Source organism: Melanerpes formicivorus, unplaced genomic scaffold (genome assembly GCF_026170545.1).
Source record: "Melanerpes formicivorus ecotype bairdi unplaced genomic scaffold, bMelFor1.0.p_v2 SCAF_35, whole genome shotgun sequence".
Lineage (NCBI taxonomy): Eukaryota > Metazoa > Chordata > Aves > Piciformes > Picidae > Melanerpes > Melanerpes formicivorus.
In genome coordinates, this window is record NW_027142387.1 from 1,179,185 (window position 1) to 1,204,506 (window position 25,322).

The window sequence follows — 25,322 nt, forward strand, 5'->3', positions numbered from 1 at the left end:
TCCCCATAAGGGTGGTGAGGCATTGGAACAGGCTGCTCAGGGAAGTTGTGGAGGCTCCAAGCCTGGAAGCACTCAAAGGCAGGTTGGATGGGGCCTTGAGCAACCTGTTCTAGTGGACTGTGTCCCTGCCTATGGCAGTGGCTTGAAACTATGTCTTTAAGGTGCCTTCCAACCCAAACCTTTCTGTGATTCTATAATCCTATTCTGCAAATAGCAAGAACAGAGCAATTAATGCAACTTGTGTTGCTTTATTCTGGTCTGTTAAGAAAGAAATGAACAAAAGAATCTCTTCAGAGAAAAATAGTGTGAACATTATTGGCATTCCATAGTATTTATTAGGGAATCTGTGGTATTAATGGATAACTGGAATGGCATTCCACCTCACCCCCTCTTAAAAAATCAAAGCTATCCAGTCCAGTAAATTAGCACCTCATTTCTTGCAGAGGAACAGCTAAATGCAGCTGTTAAATATAGGCAGTGTCCCCACTGAGAATTTTTCACCGGTCTTGGTTTTCAGAGGTACTGAGCCATTGGCTTCAGTTTTAAGGTGTTTTTATCCTTTCTTTATACACCATTCCCTGCAGTTTTAAAAGGTCACAAAAATTTCCTGACAGGCAGAAGCAGGATAATCCCTGTCGAGAGCAAGCTGTAGCTTGCTCTGATTCACCACAAGAGGCTGCAGATGCAGGTAGAATGTAAAGGTTCATCAAGAAGTTGGGCTAATTGATGGGAAGTGGACCTAGAAACAGACCTCAAAAGGAATGGGCAGAAATATACCCGTAACACAGTGACTGGATGCTGAGGGAGTGTGGAGATCATCAGCTGCAAGTAATAACCAAACAGATTTTTTGCCTGAAGAATTGCCTCTTGTGAGGCACAGAACTCCGAGCAAGACTGGCCCTGTCCTTAGCGGTGCTGCCAATGTTAATTTCTGTTGCTATTCTTCCCAAAATAATTGGAATAGGAAAGAGCTGGGTAGGGAACCAAGGGAAAAGATATCCAGGAAGCCTTGGATAGTGACCACTGTTCCTCCTTTGGTCCCAAAAGTTGCAGATGCAACACACTCCCAGTTCTTCCTTCAGTAGCCATGGGAGTCACCCAGGTTTGGCAGACCCTTGCTGCAAAAAGCGCTGCTTTTAAATGAAGGAAGAGTGGAGATAATGAAGGGACATTTGCTATGGGGAGAAGATTATAGAATCATTTAGATTGGGCAATGAGGATTCAACCATCTTCCTGGGGAGCCTGTTCCAGTGTTTGAGAACCCTTTCAGTTAAGAAGTTTCTTCTAATACCCACCCTAAACCTCCCCTAGTGCAACTTGAGACTATTTGCACTTGTCCTACTACTTGTTATAAGGGAGAGAAGTCCAACACCAACCTGGCTTCAATCTCCTTTGAGAGAGTTGTAGAGAGTGAGAAGCTCCCTAATCTGAATTCTCTCAATATTGGAGGTTCAGTTACTGGAACTGAACACCTTTGAAATAACAGCCCTAAAACGTGGAAAGCAGTTCTATTCTAATGAATGAGTTGCATTTAAAAATAATAAACCCAACAGATTTTAGTAAAATGCTCAGTATAATATAAAGTGTGCTTTCCAAAGTTAGACATTTTGAGGCTGCTTGGCTATGTTAGAGATAAATATATTATTGACTGTTAAGAGTTCTGTTCATACTACATTAACTTTGGTTGAGTATGTTTTTATATTAAATGAAATGGCTCACACAGAGATACATTTATGCAATGAAAAAGGAATCACTTTTTTATGACACTCCAAGATCTGTTAGAATGCAAAGTTCCCTTAGTAAGGATGGAATTTTTTCCTTACATTTAAGTGGAACCTCTTGTGTTCTAGTTTGTGTCCATTGCCCTTTCTCCTGTCACTGGCCATCTCTGAAAAGAGTCTGGCCCCATCCTCTTGCCCCCTACCCTTTAGTTATTGATCAGCATTTAGAAGATCTCCTCTCATGCTGCTCTTCTCCAGGCTAAACAGGTCCAGGACTCTCAGTCTCTTCTTCTTACAGAGTCACTCCAGTCCCCTCAGCATCTCTTTAGCCTCCACTGGACTCTTTCTAGTTATTCTTTGTATCTCTTGAACTGGGGAGCCCATAACTGGACCAAATACTCCAGATGTGGCCTCACCAGGACACAGTAGAGGGGAGGGGAACCTCTCTTGACCTGCTGGTCACAGTCTTCTTAATGCTCCCTTTTATATTTGCAAAGAGAAGTTAAGAAGGTGGAAATCAGAATGTCAAAGGTCAGGAGCTTTTTCCTACTGCCAGTGCACTTTCATGAAGGGAATTTGGTAACTGGTGACCTGGACTGCCTGCAGGATTGCTGATGCAGTGGTACCTCTCCAGCAAGTATCAGGGTGGTTGAAATTCCACATGAGAACCAGAGCTTGTGATTGTGGCTGGCACCAAGCAAACAGGACACAACTGTGTCTGCCCATCTCATTCTTTTATTAACAGACTTTCAGGTAGTTTCAGAACTTCTTGTATGGCTACTGTGGCACAGGATGGTTTGTTGTGAGGCTCATCCCATTCCAGTGCATGGGGTTATGTCCTAATGGAAAGCCTGCCCCTGTACATCGTAGCCAAGCTGTCTACTAAGAGCCTTCCTGTTGCAAGCACAGTATGTTAGGCCATTACAGACTGTTGATGGTGTCCACACGAGCAGTGTTGGACTTACGCGATTGTGGGGATGGCTAACAGGATGCATACTGACCTCAAACACACTCCTTGACCTCTCTGGACATTTAGTTATGCATGCAAGTATCTTCCTACATATATTTGTGGACCTAAACCTTTGCTTCAGACTGAAGCAGCACACATTCAAGGGGGGCCAAATGCTTAGCTAAAGGATATGTGTGCTGAAAAATAGAGATGTAGAAAACAGCTCTATCTATGTTAAAATGCATTGTGGGTTTAAAACTGGCTGTCATTTGTCCTTTAAAAGAGTTAAAACCTGCCCTGGTTTTATCTGTTATGGTGCATGACACCCATCACTGTGGGCTGTGACACCCATCACTGTGGGCTGTGACACCCATCACTGTGGGCTGTAATTCTGTAATCACTCTCATCTGCTTTCATCATTTCTACCTGTTTATGAATTTTTAAACCTCTTGTTTACAATTGTAAGTGTTTGGTTTGGTTTTTTTCTCCTGGTGCTCTAATTAGCAGTTCTGCTTCCTGGTAAAGAGCTTCCTGACTGGATCATACAACCCTTCACTTGACAGGAACAGTTTGTGTAAACAAAGAGAATTTTTACTGACAGTTAAAACTGCATCATTTTGCACTACAGCATAAAAACTAACTTCAAAGATAAGAGGAAAAAAAAATAATACAGTAGGAGCTTCAAATATAATTTATGCTATAGTTGGGTCCTGTATCAATAAAAGTGATTCCATCATTCACTGTGGAAAGATAACATTTACATGCTTATTAAATGAGCTTCTGGAAGCCAAGGCTACATATTCTGATAGTGTTGGAGGTCAGAAGTGGTGCTGCAGTAGCATTCCTATGGCAAGTACTTCTGACGCACAGCACTTCCATCATTATCAAGCTAAAATGGTCAATTTAGACTCTAGAATCATAGAATGCATTGGGTTAGAAGGGACCTTTAAAGGTCATCTAGTTCAACCCCCTTGCAGTAAGCAAGGACAGCCCCAACTAGGTTGCTCAGAGTGCCCTCAGCTCTGACTGAATGTGTCCCAGGATGGGGCCACCACCATCTCCTTAGGCAACCTGTTCCAGTGTCTCACCACCCTCACTATAAAGAGCTTCCTAATGTCCAATCTAAATCTACTCTGCTCTAGTTAAAACTGTTGCCCCTTGTCCTATTACCACACGCTTTTGTAAAAAATCCCTCCTTCTCTTTTTTGTAGGCCCCTTCAGGTACTGCAGGGCCACTATAAGGTCTCCCCAGAGCCTTGTTTTCCAGGCTGAGCAACCCCAGCTTTCTCTGTCTGTCCTCACAGGAGAAGTGCTCCAACCCTCTGATCATTTTTGTGGCCTCCTCTGGACCCACTGCAGCGGGTTGATGTCCTTATTGTGTCGGGGGACCCCATTCTGGACACAGTACTCTGGGTGAAGTCTCACTAGAGCCGAGCAGAATGGCAGAGTCCCTCTCCACCTGCTGGTGTGGTGGGTCAGGCTGAATGCTGCTGCACAAGCCATGCCTGTGATGTCCCAGAGGGTCCAGCCCAGTGGGTGGGCACAGGAGGCCAGGTATTTCATCCCATAATGCCCTGCTCCCCTATAAGACATCAGCGGGGGGCCCTGCACTTCCTCTTTCTTGCCTCACCGCTGCCTGGTAATGGGGTGAGGCCACCCTCTTGTGCCTGGCTAGGCCCAAGGCCGGGGCGGGGGCAGAAAGAGCCCTGGGGGTTTTGGATGTACCCTCAGGTGGGGATGGGATGGTTTGGGGTATGCTTTGGGATCTCTCTTTTGTCACGGTGCTTGTGGTTCTCTGTAAAAGAAAAAAAATCACTGCTTTTTTCCATTTAAACTTTGCACCACTTTTTTTTGCAATCCTTGGTCTGGGTCTCATTTTTGCTTGTGGTAGGAGGATTGGCTTCTTCAACCTACCACAGCTGGCCACGCTTCTTTTGTTGCAACCCAGGATGCTGTTGGCCTTCTGGGCCCATTGCTGGTTAATGTCCATCTTTTTATCTACCAGTATCCCCAAGTCCTTTTCTGCCAGGCTGCTCTCTATGACATCCTCTCTCAGCCTGAATTGGCATTGGGGATTCTCCCAGCCCAGGTGCAGGACACCACACTTGGCCTTATTGAACCTCCTGAGGTTCACCTGGGCCCACTTCTCCAGCTTGTCCAGATCCCTCTGGATGACACCCATCCCTCTATCATATCAACCACACCACTCAGCTTGGTGTCATCTGCAAATGTGTTGAGTTGCACTTGATCCCACTGTCTGTATCATTTATGAAGGTATTGAACAGCACTGCTCCCAGTATGAGCCCTGTCTGTTGCATTAGCACCAGAGCTGAAAGGTCACACTGCCTAGCATGGTGACATCTAATAACAACCTTCATCTGCCTGCAATATTTCACATTACTGTGTTCAGTACTGTTATTTTATATGGGGTTTAGCAATTCAAACCCAAGAGTTTTCAGAGAGTTATTCCTTTTAGAGGCTTGGTGGTGTTTTCACAAATGCAAGTATTTTCTTACTCTCTCCATCTCTGGAATGTCATTTCCTTCAATTAAACTTACGTGAATTGCTTTCAACATATGTCTGGGATAAGTGGATTTATGGTCTAGATGATAAAACCTAATTGTGAGATGGCTGGTTTTAGGATTACAGTTGTAGCTTTTTGGAGATGTGTAAGTGGGATGCACAAACACAAAACTATGAAAACTGGAATATCTATGATAGACTTGTAGAATAGTTTTGGTTGGAAAGAAGCCTCAAGATCATCTAGTTCAAATCCCCTGCCATGGCCAGGGATGCCTCCTACTTGACCATGTTGGTCAAGGCCCTGTCCAACCTGCCTATGAACACTCCCAGGCTCGGAAGTTCCACTTCTCTGGGCAGCCTGTTGCTGTGCCTCACCATTCTTGTGGGGAAGAATTTAATGTCTAATCTAAATACAGCTGCTTCCACTTTGAAGCCATTACCCCTTATCCTGTCACTTCATGCCTTTGTAAAAAGTCCCTCTCCTCTCCTGTAGCCTTCAGGTACTGGAATGCTGCTGAGGTCTCCCTGGAGCCTTCTCTTCTCCAGGCTGAACAACCCCCACTCTCTCAACATGTCCTTGTAACAGAGGTGCTCCAGCTCTCAGATCATCTTGGTGGCCTCCTCTGGACCTGCACTAGTAGTTCCATGTCATTTTCTGTGTTGAGGGCTCTAGAGCTGATTCCAGTACTGGGATCTGAGCAGAGGGGCAGTATCCCCTCTCTCTGCCCACACTACTGGGGATGCAGCCCAGGACACAGTCGGGAATACAGAAAAGCAAATGGGGTTTGTTTACCTGGCAAGGTCCTTTAGACTGCTAAAAAGGAACAAACAAGTTTGTTTGCCAGAAACTGATGGCTGGTTGTCCAGTTTTGTGTTGTTATCATCTGCATGTTAAACACTGAGCCCAATTGATGCGTTGAGGAGCTCTACCTCTTTGTTGCACCATAACTTTGCATTTTCATTCCTTGCAGAAGGGAACCCATATACCTGGTGGGTTGGAAAAGCCAATGAGAAGCACTACTATTGGGGCGGATCAGGACCTGGCATTCAAAAATGTGCCTGCGGCATCGAACGCAACTGTACTGACCCCAAGTACTACTGCAACTGCGATGCTGACTATAAGCAATGGTGAGTGGTTTGCAAGAGGACTCTCGATTTTTACAGCACTGACATTGTATTTAATTTCTCTTGTTTCTCTATTTCCTTTCTTACCAAAGAACAAAGGCAAAAAATATGCTATTTGTAATCCCTTCTGCAAATTATCTGCTCATCTCTTCATTTCTATTTGATTCACTGTCAATATAAGGAAGACATCTGTGTTTGAAAGTTAGCTCAGCTGTAGGAAGGAATGCTAAAATTGCAAAGTCAAATTATAATAGGAAAGCATTTTGGCTGACCAGGGAACTTCCCTTACAGCAGAGCATTCATTTTTATCTCTGCAACTTCACCTTTTTTCCCCCAGAAATTCTTCTTTTTAGAGCACTGTTCCTACATTTATAGAATCATAAAATTGCTTCAGATGGAAAAGACCCTTAAGATCATTGGGTCCAACCATTCTCCAACTCTGCCACATCTGGTGCTAAACCATGTGCCTCATCACCACATCTCTGCCTCTTTTAAACTCCTCCAAGGATGGGGATTCAACCACGTCCCCGGGGAGCCTGTTCCAGTGTTTAAGAATCTTTTTAGTGAAGAGCTTTATTCCAATATCCAACCTAAACTTCCACTGGTGCAACTTGCAGCTGTTTCCTCTCATCCTGTTGCTTGTTACCAGGGAGAAGAGACTAACCCCCACCTTATTCCAATCTCTTTTCAGGGAGTTGTAGAGAGTGAGAAAGTCTCCCCTCAGTCTCCCCTTTCTTCAGACTAAACAATCTTGGTGCTCTCAGCTGCTTCTCACAAGACCTATTCTCCAGACTCTTCACCAGCTTCGTTGGCCTTCTCTGGAGCTGCTCCAGCACATCAATGTCTTTCTTGTAGAGAGGGACCCATTTACCTGTAGAATGTGAGTGATAGGAGTTGAAATTCAAGGTCAGACTTGATAGGGCTCTGAGAAACCTGATCTAGTTTGGGATGTCCCTGCTTACTGAGGGGGCGGTGGTTGTGGGGTGTTCAACTGGATGAGCTCTAGAGGTCCCTTCCAACCCAGTGTATTTTATGATTCTATGAAATCATTAATCCAGTGACTCCAACCCTTATTATCCATCTTTCATGAGACAAATATGTTAGGAGCTAGGCTTAAATAGTGTTATGGTATGAGGCTGTATAGTTCAGAGGAAGCTATTGCACTTTGCATGAGGTAATTAAATAGTCTTTGGCCTGTTGGTTGAGAGTGCAACCCTATAACCTGTTTGAAACGAGACAATGAGAACTGGTTCTAAGTTCTTCTCTAATGTATGGTTATTGATTCATCCCATGTTGAAAGATTTTAACAGAGGGACTGAGGAAGTGCCACCCCAGAATATTTTAAAGCCTGGTAATAAGGGGAATCTGCCATGAGGTACTTGGTGTGGGTTTAAATCCATTCAGGAGCGTCATGGTACATGATGTTCAGTGCCCAGCTGGAACCATACCTTTATGAATACTTTTCCCATTAACAACAATCTCTTGGCAATTGAATCAGTACTGGCTCATATTTTGTGTTAATTGAGAAACTCATACAGCTGTTAATGAATATAGAGCTCAGGAACTCAAATGGCCTGTCAGGGATTAAAAAAAAAAAAATAATAATTCACAGGAGCACACAATGATTGAGGTTCAAAGGTACCTATGTCAGAGATCACCTAATCCAAATTCCCTGCTCAAACAGGGCCACACAGGGCCACCTAGAGCTAGTTGCCCAGGATGGTGCCTAGATGCCTTTTTTATATCTCAAAGGACAGAGACTCTGCAGCTTCTCTGGGTAGTCTGTGCCAGTGTTCAGTCACTCTCACGGTAGTGTTGTCCTGATCATCAAGCACCTCCTGTATTTCAGTTTGTTCCCATTGGCTCCGCTCTTGTCACTGGGTACCACATAAAAGAGCCTGGCTCTGTTCCCTTTGCACCTTCCTTTCAGGTACTTACAGAGATCAATGAGATTCCTCTGAGCTTTCTCTTCTCCAGCCTAAACAGCCCCCTAATAATCACCTTCAAGGCCTTTCACTAGACTGTCTCCAGTACATCTCCTATTCTTTCAGCCTCAGAGCTGGGCGCAAAACTCCAGATGTGGCATCACCGGCGCTGGGCAGAGGGCAAGAGTTATCTCCCTTTTCTTGTTGGTAATCATTTGACTAATACATCCTAGGCTACTATTGTCCTTCTTGGCCACAAGGACACATTATTGACTCATGTTCAACTGGATTTCCACCAGGACCCCCAGGGCCAATTTGCTTCCCAGCTGAGTGAACCTCTGCGTATAACGGTACATGAGATTTTCTCCAGGTGCAGGACTTTACATTTTTCCCTGTTGCACTGATGACATTTCTCTGGCTTGTCATGGTCTCTCTGGATGGCATCACGCCCCTCTGGCACATCAGATATTTCTCCCAGATACGTGTCATCTGCAAGAATAAAGTATGAAAAATGCAAAATTAGAGTAATAAAGAAATTCTTCCAACATGTGATTGCTTATTCTAGGTGATCCTGCTCTAGCAGGGGAGTTAGACTAGGTGACCTTCAGGGGTCCCTTTCAACCACTACCACTCTGTTTTCCTGTAATGTGGGGAATCAAACATTGCCATTCTAAGCTTGAACATTGGTAGGACAGTATGGTGTAAGCTGTGATATGGAGTGAACTATGGAACACCACAGAGATGGAGAGATCAGTATTAGAGTCACGAAGCAGACATGGTGCCAAACTTCAGAGCTAGGATTATAGAGGATGAAGAACAGAAAGTCACGTGGACTCTGACTCCAGTGTAGGCATTAGAGCATTGTGGCAGAAGGAAGGTAAGCTTGGTTCTGTGTCAAAATAGGAACAATAACAGGAAGGTATTCTAATAATTATAATAATAATGGCAGAATTAGGAGCACTCAGGGTTTTCATTGCCTGAGGCACTGGCTGCTTACCCATGACTAACAGTACCTACCATAATCCCTACCATATGTTGACTCTTCTCTCTTCTACCAAGGGAAACAGCTTTGACTTTTGATCTCTTCTCCTGGCTCCTCTAAGAGTCACAGAGATGGTTTAAATAAGTAGCGTTCACTCAATAGTCTTTTCTGTATCCTTTGTACCCCTTACGCAATATGCACTGAGATTGTATGGAATCTGCTAATAAAGAATTATCATTATTGGATTCTTTAAAAATCTACATTATGATTGCAATCAGAATAGATACACAACAGTTTATTCAGAACAGGGAACAGAAAGACATTTACACAGTGTTTCTCTGGATATGTATCAGGGATTTTTCATGGAAAACTACTGTATATCACAGGGTGATCTGGAACAAGAGTTTTACAACTGGATATTGTATTTTTAACTGTGCCTGTGGGTGAAGGACCAGTGTAGAGTTCTGCCCTGGGAAGGAATTACCCCCTGCTGGCAGACAGGTTGAACTAGAGGCAGCAATGTACTCTCTTGGCCAGGAAGCCAAATGGTCTCCTGGGGTACATGAAGAAGTGTGGCCAGCAGGTTGTGTTAGGTTCTCCTCCCCAGCTATTCTGCCCTGGTTCAGGCCACGTCAGAAATATTGTATCCAGTTCTGGGCTCCCCCATTCAGGAGAGACAGGGAACTACTGGAGAGGGTTCAACAGAGGCTACAAAGATATTGAAGGGACTGGAGCATGTCTGTGAGGAGGAGAGACTGAGAGACCTGGGGCTGTTTAGCTGGGAGAAGAGCAGTCTGAGAGGGGTTCTTCTCAATGCTGATCAACAGCTAAAGTGTGGAGGGCACGAGGATGGGTCTGGGTTGTTTTCAGTGGTGCCCAGTGACAGGACAAGGAGCAATGGGCACAAACTGGAATCAGGAAGATTCATTGAAATAGGAGGAAACAATTATTTGCTGTGAGGATGCTGGAGCACCGGAGCAGGCTGCCCAGAGAGATTGTGGAGAGATTCCAAACCCACCTGGCCATTGTGATCCTGAGCAACCTGCTGTGGATGACCCTGTGTGGTGGGTTAACACCTTTTTCTGAAAACAAAAGAAGAAAGCAGGGTGGAGGGCTTGCGGGTACTTTACACTCCCTGAAGGGCGTCTCCCCCCTGGGAAAGCTGAGTCTGTTCCACTCCCCCCTCCCTGCCCAGCAAGGGTATAAAAAGCAGGACCTCATAGCTGTTGGAGCTCCTTTTTGGCTCCTGCCTCTGCTGGATGAGAGCTACTGCAGCTGCTCTCCTGATCCTCAGCCACGTGGCTGGACCTGATCCTTCTCCCTGCTGCCTCTGCGCCTCTTCAGAGACAGACTGGTTTTGTATTTTTTTTTTTTTTTCTATTCCCCTCCCATCCATTCTTGTTCCTTGCCCTTGTGAACCTTATTCCCTGTTATTGCTATATATATATATATATTTGAAGAAAAAAATTATTTGCCTCTCTACTTCCAAGCTGACTCCAGATTGTTGATTAGTGGATTTGCTCCTTACCTTTTTTTTCCCTCCTCTCCCTGTTTGGAGGGAGGAGGTGGGGGGGAAGTGGGGAAGAGATTCTCAGCCTTTTCCCCATTTGAGCTTTTAACTCTCAGTTAAGGCTCAAACCACTACACCCTGCTTTAGCAGGGGGGTTGGACTTGATGCTCTTCAGAGGTCCCTTCCAGCCCCCACCATTCTGTGATTCTGTGTGTCAATCCCAAGAAGAAATGAAAGCAGAATCTAACCCATCCTAAAGCCATACCTTTTGAGTTTTGGAATATGGACAGTCCTAGTTAGGAATTTTCTCTAGCCAAGTTGATTGATACCTGAAACACAAGTGAGCCCCGCAGCTAGGAGACCTTGCTGACTTCAGCTCTCAGGGGCAGAATGTTAACCAGGACTTGCAGAACATTTGTACTCAATTCTGGTGACAGCAACACAGTTTCTGTTTTGGACCACAGTATCTGCAACACTGCTTCTGTGGAATTGCCATCAGCAGGTAGATCCAATTAGTGGTAGCAATGGGAGCCCAGAAAGGGCTCCCAGCATGGGAGGCTGAGAAGCATCTAGCTGCTGTGAAAGCAAGCATCCACCACATCCATTCATACCTTGCTTTTGCATATACAGCTTTAGATAGTCTGGCCACTTGGTGCCATGGTTTAGTTGATTAGATGGAGTCGGATGATGGGTTGGACACGATGATCTTGGGTCCTTCAAGTGGCTCAGTTGGTAGTGCATCAGACTCTTAATGGGAAGGTTGTGAGTTCAAAGCCTGCAGTGGGCAGTAGTGTCCTCCCTACTCTAGTCATGAGGTCTGGGATGACAGGTTGGACTTGATGATCTTTGAGGTCCCTTCCAACCTTAGGAATACTGAATACTGAATCTTGAAGGTCTCTTCCAACCTGGTCTGGTCTATTCTATTCTATTCTATATCTTCTCATCCTTACAGGTAATAAAGTGTTAGCTTAGTTGTGGAGTCTCCTTCTCTGCAGGCTTTCAATACTTGTCTGAAGAGTTCCTGTGTAACCTGATCTAGGTGACCCTGATTTATCAGGGGTTTGGACTCAATGATTTCCAGAGGTCCCTTCCAAGCCCTACCATTCTGTGATTTTGAAGGGCAGGGCACTCTTTTTAAAGAGAGCGGGGACTCGTTGAAAATAGGTCAGGCTGAATCAGCATGATGTAGTATAAGTAGGATATTGTCCTATTGTCCATGATTTTTATTGTATAAGTTAGAAATTGTATTAGAAATGAAGTAAGGAATTGCAGTTTGATGAATAATCTCATAGCAAAGGCAGGAGAATGCTCCCCTGGAGAGCTGGATTCTAACTCTGCCTCTGGAGCCAGATTTCTGCATGATGCTTGCCAAGTTTCATCAGCCATTTCTTCACAGAGCAGTCATTAGTGTCATTGTAATTTTCCCAGTACCTAACTGGAAACCCAGAGGTCCAGTTTGTGGAAATATCAAACCTCCAGAGCTGCACCTGGAATAAGTGATCACTGAATACATCTAGTGCCATCCTCCAAAACAAAACTGAAAATAAATAAATGGCTGTAGGCATCTCAGATGGAGCACTAAAAATGTCTGTGTGCTTTTAACCTTAACATTGCTCAGCCTTAACATCCAATCTGTAGAATGGAGATGATGATGCCAGATAGTCACCTCACAGAGGTATTGCAAAGATAGGTAGATTTATGAAGCAATCATCTACTGTAGTAATGAGCACGATAGAAAATCCAATGAGAAAGTGCAGTCTTCATGGAAAGAGATGAAATACACATTAAATATAAAATGAGGTCTCACATATTGAAGCATGAGAGTAAATTAGGAGAGTGAGCAGTGTTTTACTCAATGAGTCCTGCCTGCCTTCTGAGTACTGAGTAATGCTGGAGCTCTCTGGAAGAAATAATAATCAGTGACCAGTCAAGGACTGTTACAGGGGACAAATTAAAGCTTTCAGCAGCCTGAAATATTTCACTTTCCTTTTTCCTTTTTTTTGTTTGATTTGATTTTTTTTATTTTTTTTTTTAATCAAGTGTATGAGTAATTTTGTGTAAGGACCTAACCAGAAGTACTAATTATGGACTCAGTTGCAGTGTCATTTTCCCCAGGGTTTGGCTAGCACCGTAGCCTTGAAATACCTCAAGTCTGGAGAGATTTTCTATTCATGCTTTCTAAAAGTTCACTGAGCAACTTTCATAGAATCATAAAATCATTAAGGTTGAAAATGACCTTCAAAATGACTAAGTGCAACCATCAACCCAACACCACCATGCTCATTAAATGATGTCCCAGAGGTTTTTTAACCCCTACAGGGACAGCAACTCCAACACCTCCCTGGGCAGCCTGTTCCACTGCCTGACTACTCTTTTCAGGAAATATTTTTTTTTCCTAATATCCATCCTAAACCTTCCCTGTCATTTGATGCTAGCAAGAAAAGACCAACACTCACCTCAGACCAACCTCTTTTCAGGGAGTTGTAGAGAGTGAGAAGGTCTCCCCTCAGCCTCCTCTTTTTCAGACTAAACAGCCCCAGTTCCCTCAGCTGCTCCTCACCAGACCTGTTCTCCAGATCCTTCACCAGCTTTGTTGCCCCTCTCTGGACATGTTCCAACACCTCAATGTCTTTCTTGTAGTGAAGGGCCCAAAACTGAACCTGGGACTCCAGGTGTGACCTCATCAGTGCTGAGTCCAGAGCAAAAATCACTCCCCTGGTCTGACTGGTCACACTATTCCTGATTCAGGCCAGGATGCTGTTGGCCTTCTTGGCCACCTGGCTTGGCCACCTCGGCACTTTGCTGGCTCATGTTCAGCTGGCTGCTGATCAACATCCCCAGGTCTTTCTCTACTGGACAGCTTTCCAGCCACTCTGCCCCAAGGCTAGTGTATTCATGGGGGTTTTGTGACTGTCGTGGGTTTGAGAGGAAGGCCCAGCCTTCTCCCCCCACAATGAGAAAAATAAATAAAACCACAGCTAGCCACAGCCGGAGAAGCAAAAATGGAAATGCTATATTTACAAGCAATTTTTAGGGAATGCAAGATATATATATATACACAATTTATGGTATTTACAATATATACACAGAAATATACAGCAAAGTAAAAAAAAACAATAATACAGGAACGAAATTCCCCCCTCCCTCTGGAGGACGGTTCCCCCCCTGTACCCCCTTCTCTCCCCTTTTTCCCCAAAGAGGGTTAGAAAGAGAGAAAAAGAGCAGTTGTTAATTAAAGCAGTTATAAATTAAAGCAAAGTGTTAGTAGGCCACACGCTTATCTGTCCAAGGTCAGTCTGGCAGAGAGCCTAGAAGCGGACCATCTGGAAAGGGAGGGAAGAGTGAACTGAGGAAAATCTCAGCTGCACTCAAAACTTAAAGTTGCATTCTACCAATCTACCAATGAAATTCGTTTAGACCTGTCTTCTGTTTACAAAACATTCAGCCACAGTGCCCCAGCACTGTCCCTTTCTTAAAGGCACAGCCTCAAACGGTCACAGTGACCTAACTGCAGGACCCAGCACTTGGACTGAAATTTGCACTGTGTCTGTCTGAACAAAACCAGAAAGAGAATGCTGTAACTTCCAGAGCTATTTAGCACATGCCTAATGTGTTGATTATTCAGGCCTGGAGGGTGGATAGGCTGAATGGTGGGTACTGGGAGGAAACAGCAGATGCACAATTCAAGTTTATGTGTATTTGCACACATCACCTAAACCAGAGCCTCATTCTTAAGAGAAGCCCATGTTGTTGCTGCAAAAGCATTCTTCACTTTGAGGGTGCTGGAGCCCTGGAGTAGGCTGCCCAAAGAGGTTGTGGAGTCTCCTCCTCTCAAGAGATTCCAGACCCACCTGGACATTGTGATCCTGGGCAACTTGCTCTGTGTGATCCTGCTTTAGCAGAGGGGTTGGACTAGATGATCTCCAGATGTCCCTTCCAACTTCTGCCATTGTCTGATTCTGTGAAATACCAAGACGTATTTTTAGTTATGCTTTGTGCCCACTAGATTTGTGGGCAAAGGCAGAGAAGTAGCTGACAACTTGCATTATCTCCTGTGACTGTTGTACCCTCACAAATCCAGATATTTTGTAGGTTTTCAGGGTTACCTTTTGGAGTTCCTCTGTACATTGACATTGCCACCTACTGTTAAGATAATTCCAGTCGATCAGAATTCAACACTATAACAGTATGTAATGGTCCAGAACAAAAATCTGCAGGAAGAGGAACAGTGAAGACTGAAAGCCAAGCATTGAAATGTTAGGAAATGTTAGATTTAATACAAAAAGAAATACCTTTTTAATTATTATTTTTTTAATTACTTATAGGTTTGAGCTGAAGTTTTCAGCAACAGAAAAGCAGCCAGAAGCCAGGAAGTTAATTCCTACTAGTTATAGTTTGAGCATTTAAACCTCTCCAGTAGGGAAAAGGGTAAAGGGACTGGGTATTAAATAGCCCTTTTCTGCATTTCTCACTACTTGTGACTGGTGTGCAATTGTGAAGTAGAGTTTACATGATAAAAAATTTGGAATCTCTTCCCTTAGTGGATTCTGTCCCTGTTGTGTTTTGTTTTATAACTGGCTCTATAGATTCTTTTCTAGAAATTATCTGTTTCTGGTGTTAGTCCATTGTGCTTTCCTCTTTTCTGCTTCTCCCACAAGAGAAGTCTGAATATGTTTTCGTTACTGATCACAACAAATGAAGGGTTTGGGAGATGGAAATTATATAGTGGAGAGATGAACTCCATCCAGCACTTGGTCATGCTACAGGTGTGCTAAGTAGCACCTTTGAAATGCTCCTGTACTTGTATCTCAGTTCCACCACAGGACCCTAGCCATGGAGCAGGGCTCCATTAGACAAGGTTGTCTGCAGACACAAAAGGACTGTTTTTTTCCTCACCATTTATACCATCATAAATATGACATAAGACTATTATGAGTGATTTAAAAGTTCATTTGAAGGTAGATGAAGAGCATAGCATCTCTTGTACAAAAGATGTTCAGGAAACTGGTTTTATGTAGACTTAGAAGGACAGTACCTGCTGGCCTGGAGTTAGCCCCTGTGTTGGTATTTGTCTTGGTCCAGAGAGGGTAAGAGACTCAGTTCTTTCGAATACTCCGGTGTCATGAAATTAGAGGCACAAACAAGGCCAAAATATCAACAGTGAGGCTTATTAACAGAATAAAGTGGATGGATCAGAAGGAGAGAGAGAGAGAGAGAAGAGGGAAAGAGAAGAGGAAAGGAATTATATTACCACTCCCCAAGATGGTTTGGGTCTGTGGAGGAAGGGTGCTGTCTTGTTGGCTGTGCTGTCCTCCACTGGAGGAGGGGAGGGAGCGATCCCAAAGTCCAAGTTCTTCTCTGAGCAGCCTCTTCAGCTCCATGAGTTGCAGCAGGCGGAACTTAGGACACGGAGAGAGGGTTCCTTCTGGTTTGCTTCTTCCAGGTGACATGGTGATGTGTCTGTCCTTCTCTCTCCTGCTATTTTCTTCTTTTTTCTTCAGAGCTACATTGAGCAGGTCCTTTCCTTCTTCTGAGCCAGTATTGCTCCAGTCTTTTATACAGTTTTTTAGATATGTGTCCATGTGGTGAAACCATTGTCTTTTTCACCATCTTCCCTTTCCATGGTAACTGATGAGTAGAGATGACCTTGTCTATGCACATTCCAGAGAGTTGTTATCCAGTGGCATCTGCCCAATACACATCAACTATTGTCTGGGCAAGGAGCAAAGGTGATTTTATCTTTGTTGATTCACATCAAGAGAGACAAGATTTAGTCTCTTACAGTATGTGTAGTTCTCAGCTCACTGGTCTAGTCCAATATCTGGGCAAACTGAGGATCACCCAGATTGCTCTATCTCTCTGGAGATGTTCCACACAAGTACTGACAACAGTGGTATTTATGTAGCTCTTGGCACCCTACAGATTTGCAGTCTGAACTGATACAGATTGAGGTCATTAGAAGCTTGGGGGTGCAATAAATGATGAGTCAGCATGTGCACAGTTTGCCAAGAAGGCCAACAGCATCCTGCCCTGTATCAGGAATAGTGTGACCAGCAGGACCAGGGAAGTGATTGTTCTACTGGGTTCAGCACTGAGATTGCACCTGGAATGCCAGGTTCAGTTTTGTTAATTTGCTCTGTAAATTGTGAGACAAAAAGTGAGTGTTCGTCCTACTGCTGACCTTACTGCTGAGCATTACTGTTCAGATCTTGCTGTGTTTAGCTGACCTTAGTTGCAGCCAGTCATAGGCAGTTGGTCTCATCCAGACAATCCAGGGTCATTCATCCAGAATCACTCAACAGCGGTACTGAAAGAAATTGATCCGAATCTGGTATCTATATCTGTATAGAGTGATAGAATGGTTGGACTTGGAAAAGACCTCTAAGGTCATTGAGGCCAACCATCAACCCAACACCTCTGTGGCCATTAAACCACTTGCCATGTCCACACATTTATTGAATGCCTTCAGGGATGGTGACTTCATCACCTCCCTGAGCAGCCTGTTCCACTGCCTGACCACTTTTGCAGAAAAGACAGTTTTCCTAATATCCGACCTAAACCTGCCCTGGCACAATTCCAAGCCATTTCATAGAATCATAGAATCAATAAGGTTGGAAAAGACCTCAAGAGATGAAGTCCAACCTGTCACCCAACACCTCATGACTAAATAAACCATGGCTTCAGGTGCCACGTCCAGTCCCCTCTTGAATACCTCCCAGCCACCTCCCTGGGCAGCACATTCCAATGGCCAATAACTCTTTCTGTGAAGAACTCTCTCCTCACCTCGAGCTTAAACTTCCCTGGGCACAGCTTGAGACTGTGTTCTCTTGTTCTGGTGCTGGTTGCCTGGGAGAAGAGACCAATCCCCTCCTGGCTACAGCCTCTCTTCAGATAGTTGTAGAGAGCAGTAGGGTCTCCCCTGAACCTCCTCTTCTCCAGGCTAAGCAACCCCAGCTCCCTCAGCCTCTCCTCACAGGGCTTGTGCTCGAGGCCTCTCACCAGCCTCATTGCCCTTCTCTGGACATGTTCAAGTGTCTCAATATCTTAAATGTGTCTCGAGTTGCCTCCCCTCTTTTCCAAAGGCCTCTTTTTTCCCCTTAATTCCTTCAAGAGCTGCTTGCCCATCCAGGCCGGTCACCTTCCCCAGCAGCTCATCTTTCGGCACGTGGGCACAGCCTGTTCCAGTACCTTCAAGAGCTCATGTTTGAAGTAGGTCCAACCATCCTGGAGCCCTTTGTTCTTAAGGGCTGCTACCCAGGGTACTCTCTGAATTAGCTGCTTAAATAAGCTGAAGTTTGCACTCCAGAAGTCCAAAGTAAGGGTTCTGTTACTGCTCCTCCTTATTTCCCTGCATATTGAAAACTCTGCTATCCCATGGTTGCTGAACCCTAGACAGCCTCCCACCATCACATCTCCCACCAGCCATTCTCTATTTAAGAAGAGCAGGTCAAGCAGGGCCTGACCCCTGCTAGGCTCACTTAACAGCTGCATCAAGAAGCTGTCCTCCATACAGTCTAAGAACCTTCTGGACTGTCTCCTCTCTGCTGAGTTAAGTTCCCAGCAGATGTCTGGCAGGTTAAAGTCACCCATGAGGACAAGGTCTGATGATCTTGAGACAGCCTCCAGTTGCTTATGGAATATTTCATCAGCCTCTTCATCCTGATTGGGTGGTCTATAACTGACTTCAACCAGGATGTCAGTCTTGTTAGCCCTCCCTCTTATTTTAACCCACAGGTACTCAATCCTTTCATCCTCAACCTCAAGTTCTGTGGCATCAAGAGATTCCCTACTATACAGGGACACCGCTCTTCCTCTTCTCTGTCACCTGTCTCTCCTAAAGAGCTTGTAACCACCCAGTGCAGTACTCCAATGGTGTGAATTGCCCCACCATGTTTCTGTAGTGGCAAATACATCATAGTTTTGCTGGTGAAGCAAGACTCCAGTTCCTCTTGTTTGTTACCCATACTGCATGCATTGGTGTACATGCACTTCAGCTGGGCTGCTGATTTCTCATCTAACTCTAGTTTATGTCCCTCTCTTTCCTCTCCAGATCACCCACTCCCTTCAAACCTAGTTTAAAGCCCTCCCAATGAGCCCTGACAACTCTAGTGCTCTCCCTCTATCACTTGAATACTGGAGAGAAAAGACAAATCCCCATCTCACTCTAACATTCTTTCAGGGACTTGTAGAGATCAATGAGATCTTGCTTCAGCCTTCTCTTCTCCAGACTAAACAACCCCAGTTCCCTCAGCTGCTCCTCACCAGACCTGTTCCCCAGACACTTTCCCAGCTCTGTTGCCTTTCTCTGGACATGCTCCAGCACCTCAATGTTTCTCTTGGAGTGAGGGACCCAGAACTGAATCCAGTGCTCCAGGTGTGTTCTCACCAATGCTGTGTCCAGGTGGACAACCACTTCCTTGTTCCTGCTGGCCACACTACTGTTGATACAAGCCAGGATGCTGTTGGCCTTCTTGGCCACCTGTGTACACTGCTGGCTCATGTTCAGCTGGCTGTCAACCAGCATCCCCAGATCCTTTTCTGCCAGACAGCTTTCCAACCCAGCTGAAAGCAACGTTCTTGATATTGCTGGAAACATTTCATCATCTTTGGAGTACTCAAATTTGTGAGTGGCTTATGAATGAGTAGGTGAAAATGCAGATATATGATTAGCTTTTTTCTTACCATGCAGATGATGTAAAATAGAATTCCCAGCATAGCTTCATTCTTTATGTTCTAAAATTTCATGATTTCTGACAAATCAGATGACCAGGAACAAAAAATTCTCTGCTGTGTCTTGCCTTGAAACACACAGAATTTTTAGTCTGAGTCAAAAGCTTATGGTCTTAACTTCAAAGTGAATGACCTTACTATCCTAGCTTGTCAGGTAAGGGCAGAGTACTCAGAGCACTGTGCACTGCAGAACTCTCAGATGCTAATTATGCTCTCCTCCTCCTTTTATTTGTGTGCAAACTTCAAAAGTAATTATTTTGCCTTCAGTACTGTGCTACGGAGATGAAATCACCCCAGTGCTGACCAGCTCAATATATTTCACTCCCTACCAGACACTGCTTAGCCCTTGAAAAGGGTGCTTTGATTTCCTTCTGAAACTGTAGGGCTACTCTCATGTTTTCACTCCTTTTTTTCTTTTTCTTTTTTGGTTCTGAATCAGTGCAGTCCAATGTGGAAGGCATCTCAAATCTGTGACAACCTCTATGTTGCAGAGAAGATGAAGACTGCAGTGCAGGTGTGGCTGTTACTACTATTAGCAGTCATAATTTAGGTGAAACAATCACAAGGGAGCCTGTCAGGCTGAAGGTATTAAGCCTCCAGTGTAAACAAAAGATGTATCTGGTTTCATTGCTTGTTCTTTAGTGCACTAGAATAGATTTATATGTGTAAGGGCAGAGAGGAAGCAACCATATAGGAGGTGAGGAGGGAAGAGGAAGGAACATGGAAAAGAGAGCCAAGAAGCCCTTGAGAGAAAATTTTCATTTCAGGTCCCAGATCTGATGGAGAGATTTTTCTTTAGAGCCATTGATCAAAATATCCTATCAGTTCATCACTCAGATAGGTGCAAAACCTCAACATTTAGGGGAAAAATTATTCTTTGTCCTTTTCTCATTGTGCCAAGAAAATTCTTTGCACTTCAAAAGAAAAGGGGAAGAATAAAAAAAAAAAAAAAAAAGAGAGAAAGGAAAGTAATAATTTAAAAAAGAGCAGAAATACCAAAAGACAAAGAGAAAAAGGAAATTAAACAGGATGAAAAAAAAAAGAAAAAAAATTAGGAAAAGAAAAATATAAAGGCAAGGGGTAATTTTTAAAAAGAGAGAGAAAAAGGAAAAGAAAAAGGATAATAACAGTAAAGAGGAAAAGGAAAAGGCAAAAGTCCCCTGCAATATTGCTGTTTGTCTGGACACTACTGTATCCATAGTGCCTTGTATCACTTTAAAGAAGAAAGTTGCTTGTGCTCTCTGTAATAAACAATCAGAGCAATCCAATAGCCCATCATCAAGGCTGCAAATTGAGCCCTAAAGGTTCTAACACTTCTTCTGACTTTTTTTTTTCCTCCTTTTTTGAGTTAGTCTCATAAAAAAAGATGAAATTCTGTGAACTGTTTTAATGTCATGGATGGGGTGTAGCTTTATTTGAGTTCCCATTCATGTCTCCCTCCTTCTTTAGGAACTTTTTTGTTTGTTGTATGATCAATGAATGCCCCAAGCTTTCCATACTACTGCTCACCTGTAATTAATCACAGTGAGACATTTGGTCCCAGCCATAACCCAACCCCATTCTCCAGCTGTTTGTCTTCCCTCTGTTCACATACAGAGTACTCTTGTGATGGAAATTAATAAACTCAGGAAAAGGGATCCAACAAAGCTCATAAGAGATGTGTGAGTATGCAGTGAAGACTCTGTAAGTCAGGGTCAAGGTAATTTGTTGCCTGGAGAAGAGCAGCCTGAGGGCATCTTCTCAGTGCAGATCAATAGCTAAAGAGTGGAGGGCAAGAGGATGGGGCTGGGATCTTTTCAGTGGTGCCCACTGACAGGACACGGAGCAATGGGCACAAGCTGGAACCTGTGAAGTGCCACTGAAACAGGAGGGAAAACTCCTTTTCTGTGAGGGCGCCAGAGCTCTGGAGCAGGTTGCGCAGAGAGATTGTGGAGTCTCCTTCTGTGGAAAGATTCCAAACCCTCCTAGGAAACCTGTTGTGGGTGACCCCGCTTTAGCGGCAGGGTTGGACTTGATGATCTCCAGAGGTCCCTTCCAACCCCAAAACAACATTCTGTGTTTCTGTGATGCAGAATATATCTAAGGGATAAACAGGAAACACTGTCGTCTTTTTAAAAAATCAACCAAACAAAGAAAGGTTTGAAATAAACATTGACTTGCTTAACTCTGAGGTAAAAACTGAGGAGGTCATTGAGGAAACTAAGCTGTAGAGCTGGATAGTGATTGGACTTCGTGATATTAAAGGTCTTTTCCAGACAAAATGATTCTGTGATTCTAATGAGCAGATTGTGTGCAATATAATAGAAATACAGCATTCAAAGAATGAGAACTGATGCTAGATAGAGAACATGGGATGTTGTGGTTGTCAAATTAAAAGTTGAGGTCAGTCAGAAATAGCTTACTGAAAATTGGGCTCAAATATCTACATTTTCTTAAAAAATCAGTACAGATGTGCTTGGGGCCTTCATGAAAGGAAATTAATAACTTCCTTTGGATTTTACTTTTAATAGAATACTGTGTTACTTCCTTTCCCATCTTTTCTGTCTTTATTGATTACTTACATAGTTCACTATTGAGGAGGATGCTGGTATAGTCATTTTCTTTATGATGTCTAACAAGTAATTGTTATTTTTCAGTGTTTTCCAAAATGTTACCTGTGATACAGAAGTAGGATATGGATTTTTTACACAAAGAAGAATCCAACATAAATGAATACAACATTTTTCATATAAGGCAGATTTATGCTTGTTAACAATCCCTGTTTTGCAGACACCCAGGAGTAAGGCTAAAAGGGTCCCAATGCAGGCAACAAAGCTGCTAAAGGGTCTGGAGAACAGGTCTTGTAAGGAGTGTCTGAGGGAATGGGGATTTAGTCTGGCTGAGGAGAGACCTTCTCACTCTCTACAACTCCCTGAAAGGATGTTGGAGTGAGGTAGGGGTTGGTCTCTTCTCCCAAATATCAGTTGATAGAATGAATGGAAATGGCCAGAAATTTTGCCAGAAGAGGTTTAGGATGTTAGGAAATTTTTCTTTCCTGAAAGAGTGGTCAGGAGTTGGAACAGACTGCCCAGGGAGGTGGTGGAGTCACTGTCCCTGTAGATGTTCAAGAAACGTGTGGACACGGCACTGGAGGACATAGTATAATGGCCATGGTGGTCTTAGGTTGATGGCTAGACTTGATGATCTTAGAGGTCTTTTCCAACCCAAACAATTCTATGATTCTATGACGGTGTTGTGTAACTGTTAACCCAGCACTGCCTTCCCTGATGCAACTCTGGGCTATTTCCTCTCATCTTATCACTTGTGACCTGGGAAATTAAACCAATCCCTAACTCATTTCAACCCCTTTTCAAGAAGTTGTAGAGAGCAGGAAGGTCTCCCCGCAGCCTCCTCTTCTGCAGGCTAAACAAGCACAATGCCCTCAGCCACTCCTCAAAAGACATGGGCTCCAGACCCTTCACCAGCTTTGTTGCTCTTCTTTGGACATACTTGGTGTATTTATGAAAGAGATTTTGTGAGGTTCCCAGCTCAAGCACTGTGTTCCAAGACGTGAACAACCTAGATCTTTTCCCCAGTATATTTAGTGTCATAGCTAGACAAGCAACTGAAGAGGTGAACTAAATCCCAGCACCATTATGTTCCCCGTGGTACCTTTATGTGAAGCACAGATTTGTTTCAGTATGGTGTATGCATAGTTGTGATATAAGGATGAACAGTAAATGCCAGTGAAAGGGTAAGAGCATTGGTGGGTGTTTATGCCTTTGGGGTTTACTGACATTTTTGAGGTGCAGTTAAGTCTCATACCTCATGAGGTGAGGTGTTCTGTACCAAATTCAACACTAAGTTATGTGTTTCAGCACCTTATTGAACTCAACAGGCATATAGAGGCTGAAGTCAACATTAACTGTGGCTATCTGTTATTTTGTCCTGCCATACTCAGTTATTTTTATTTAGCTCTTTCAGTCATATGAAATAAAACTGTCAAAGTTGTCAAGAACTCCAAGAAATTAAGCCTCTGAACTGCTGCTCTGAGGTTTTTAATATTTCTTCCAATACAGATCCTTGTGCCTTAAAAATCCTGCCAGGAGCACATTTGGTCTGATGGTGTGATAGGACTTTGATCCAAAGGCTTGTGCATAGTTGGTTGGATAGGAAGCTGCAAGCTACTGACATGATACAAATTCAGCATCAGGCATCTTGAATTGTTCAACTCATGCCCACATGCCCAGTCATGCTGGGAAATGTTTAGACACTGTCTTTGGAAGACTTATAGTGTTTTAATCAAGTTGTTAGTAACTTCTTTTTTTCTTTCTTTTTGTGGACATTTTATTAGCTGCTTTTTTTTTTAATTGTATCTTGTGTATCTTCTGAAGTATTCATTTTCCAGTCACTATTAAAACATATCATCCTCATGAGGATGTTTCAAATGGTCCAAACTAACCTGCATTTAATTAAGAGAGTTGGTGGTATAGGATTATAAGGTTTGAGAGGTGTCCACAGGAGCAAATTTATTTTCTAGCGTAATTTTAGAGGTTTTTTTTTCACCTTGAAGTTCAGAGGAGGAATAGAGTGTGTGAAGTGAGAAACAAGATCTCAGTCTGATTGCCAAGAAAAAAGTGTGAATTAAACATGTGTTTTCTTGGCTAAATTAAACTGCTTTCTTCTTCAAAGAAGGTTTGAAGTTCCTGAAAGTAGCTTAACTAAGTAACTTGTGCTAAACACAAATTGCAGGCTGGTTTTGTTTTGGTTTTGTACAGTTCGTGTCACTGAAGGTATTTTAAAATTGTTCATCATTCTGGTGGCGTTATTTGTGAATGTGATGTTTGTGTGTTAACTTAATCTACTCTATTCAATTGTTTATCACCTCTGAACAAACATAACTTATGTCTGATGCGCCATCAGCCTCACATCTTTGGAATCGTTTGTCATTAGTAAGAGATGTCAAAGGATGGACTTGTTTATGTTAGCAATTTGGGTGCTGGGATTAGATTTTCAGGAGATGAGTGCTCTCAAAACCAAAACCCAAAATCCAGACAGCTTCCCTGTTCTGTTTTGTTGTTGTTGTTGATTTGTTTTGCATTTTTCATTCAATCAAACCTCTTGCAAACCCTTTTTTGCCCATAACTGTCAGTTTTACCATCATGTAGGGCTGAGCTTACCAAACCAAACCACCAGGTACGTTGTAAAGAAGTGCATGTTGCTAAATGTTTGTGGCTATGGAAGATGCTGAACTGCCTTAAGGTCAATCTTCAAAATTCTGCTTAGGACTATGACAACAGATTTTGTAGGATCTCAGTCCATGGAAAAAAACCTTCATTTATGACTTTCATCTGTAAGACCCTGTACAGTAATGAGACATTTTCCATAATACTCCTAATCAAGGGTGAGTCATTAGCTGCAGCTTCACCTGTGAGACTATCCGAGGTGACAAGTTATGGGAACGGGAGAAGAGATCTGTATGAATCTCTTAAAAGAGCAAATTGTAGTGGAAATAAATATTTGCCTGGGCAGGTTGTGGATGCCTCCTTCCTGGAAGTGTCTAAAGCCAGGTTGGTCAAGGCCTTGAGCAACCTAATCTAGTACAAGGCATCCCCTCCCCTGGCTGGAGGGGTTGGAACTAAATGGTCTTTAAGGTCCCTTCCAGCCCGAACCATTCTATGATTCTGTGATTCTATAATTTTCAGCCTATGGTATCTTGTTGGTAATTCACAGTTCCCAAGCGTGGCAGAGCCCTGGGAATGGGGTGAATCTAAAAGTAGGGCTTTTGTGCTGCATGTCATCTACATTAAAAAAAAAAACCAAACCCACAGCAACTACATGTTTATCAAAAGCTTTCCAAAGCTAGCTAGTTCTGCTT

At 43.5% G+C, this 25,322-nt stretch overlaps 1 protein-coding gene across 1 annotated transcript in view; it reads left to right on the forward strand.

Moving 5' to 3' along the window:
* CNTNAP2 (contactin associated protein 2) overlaps nt 1-25,322 on the forward strand; it is a 1,101,400-nt gene that overhangs the window by 903,126 nt on the left and 172,952 nt on the right. The window contains exon 14 of the mRNA XM_068156823.1: nt 6,165-6,321. Within this exon, the coding sequence (XP_068012924.1) occupies nt 6,165-6,321 (157 nt within the window). The remainder of the gene's footprint in view (nt 1-6,164; nt 6,322-25,322) is intronic.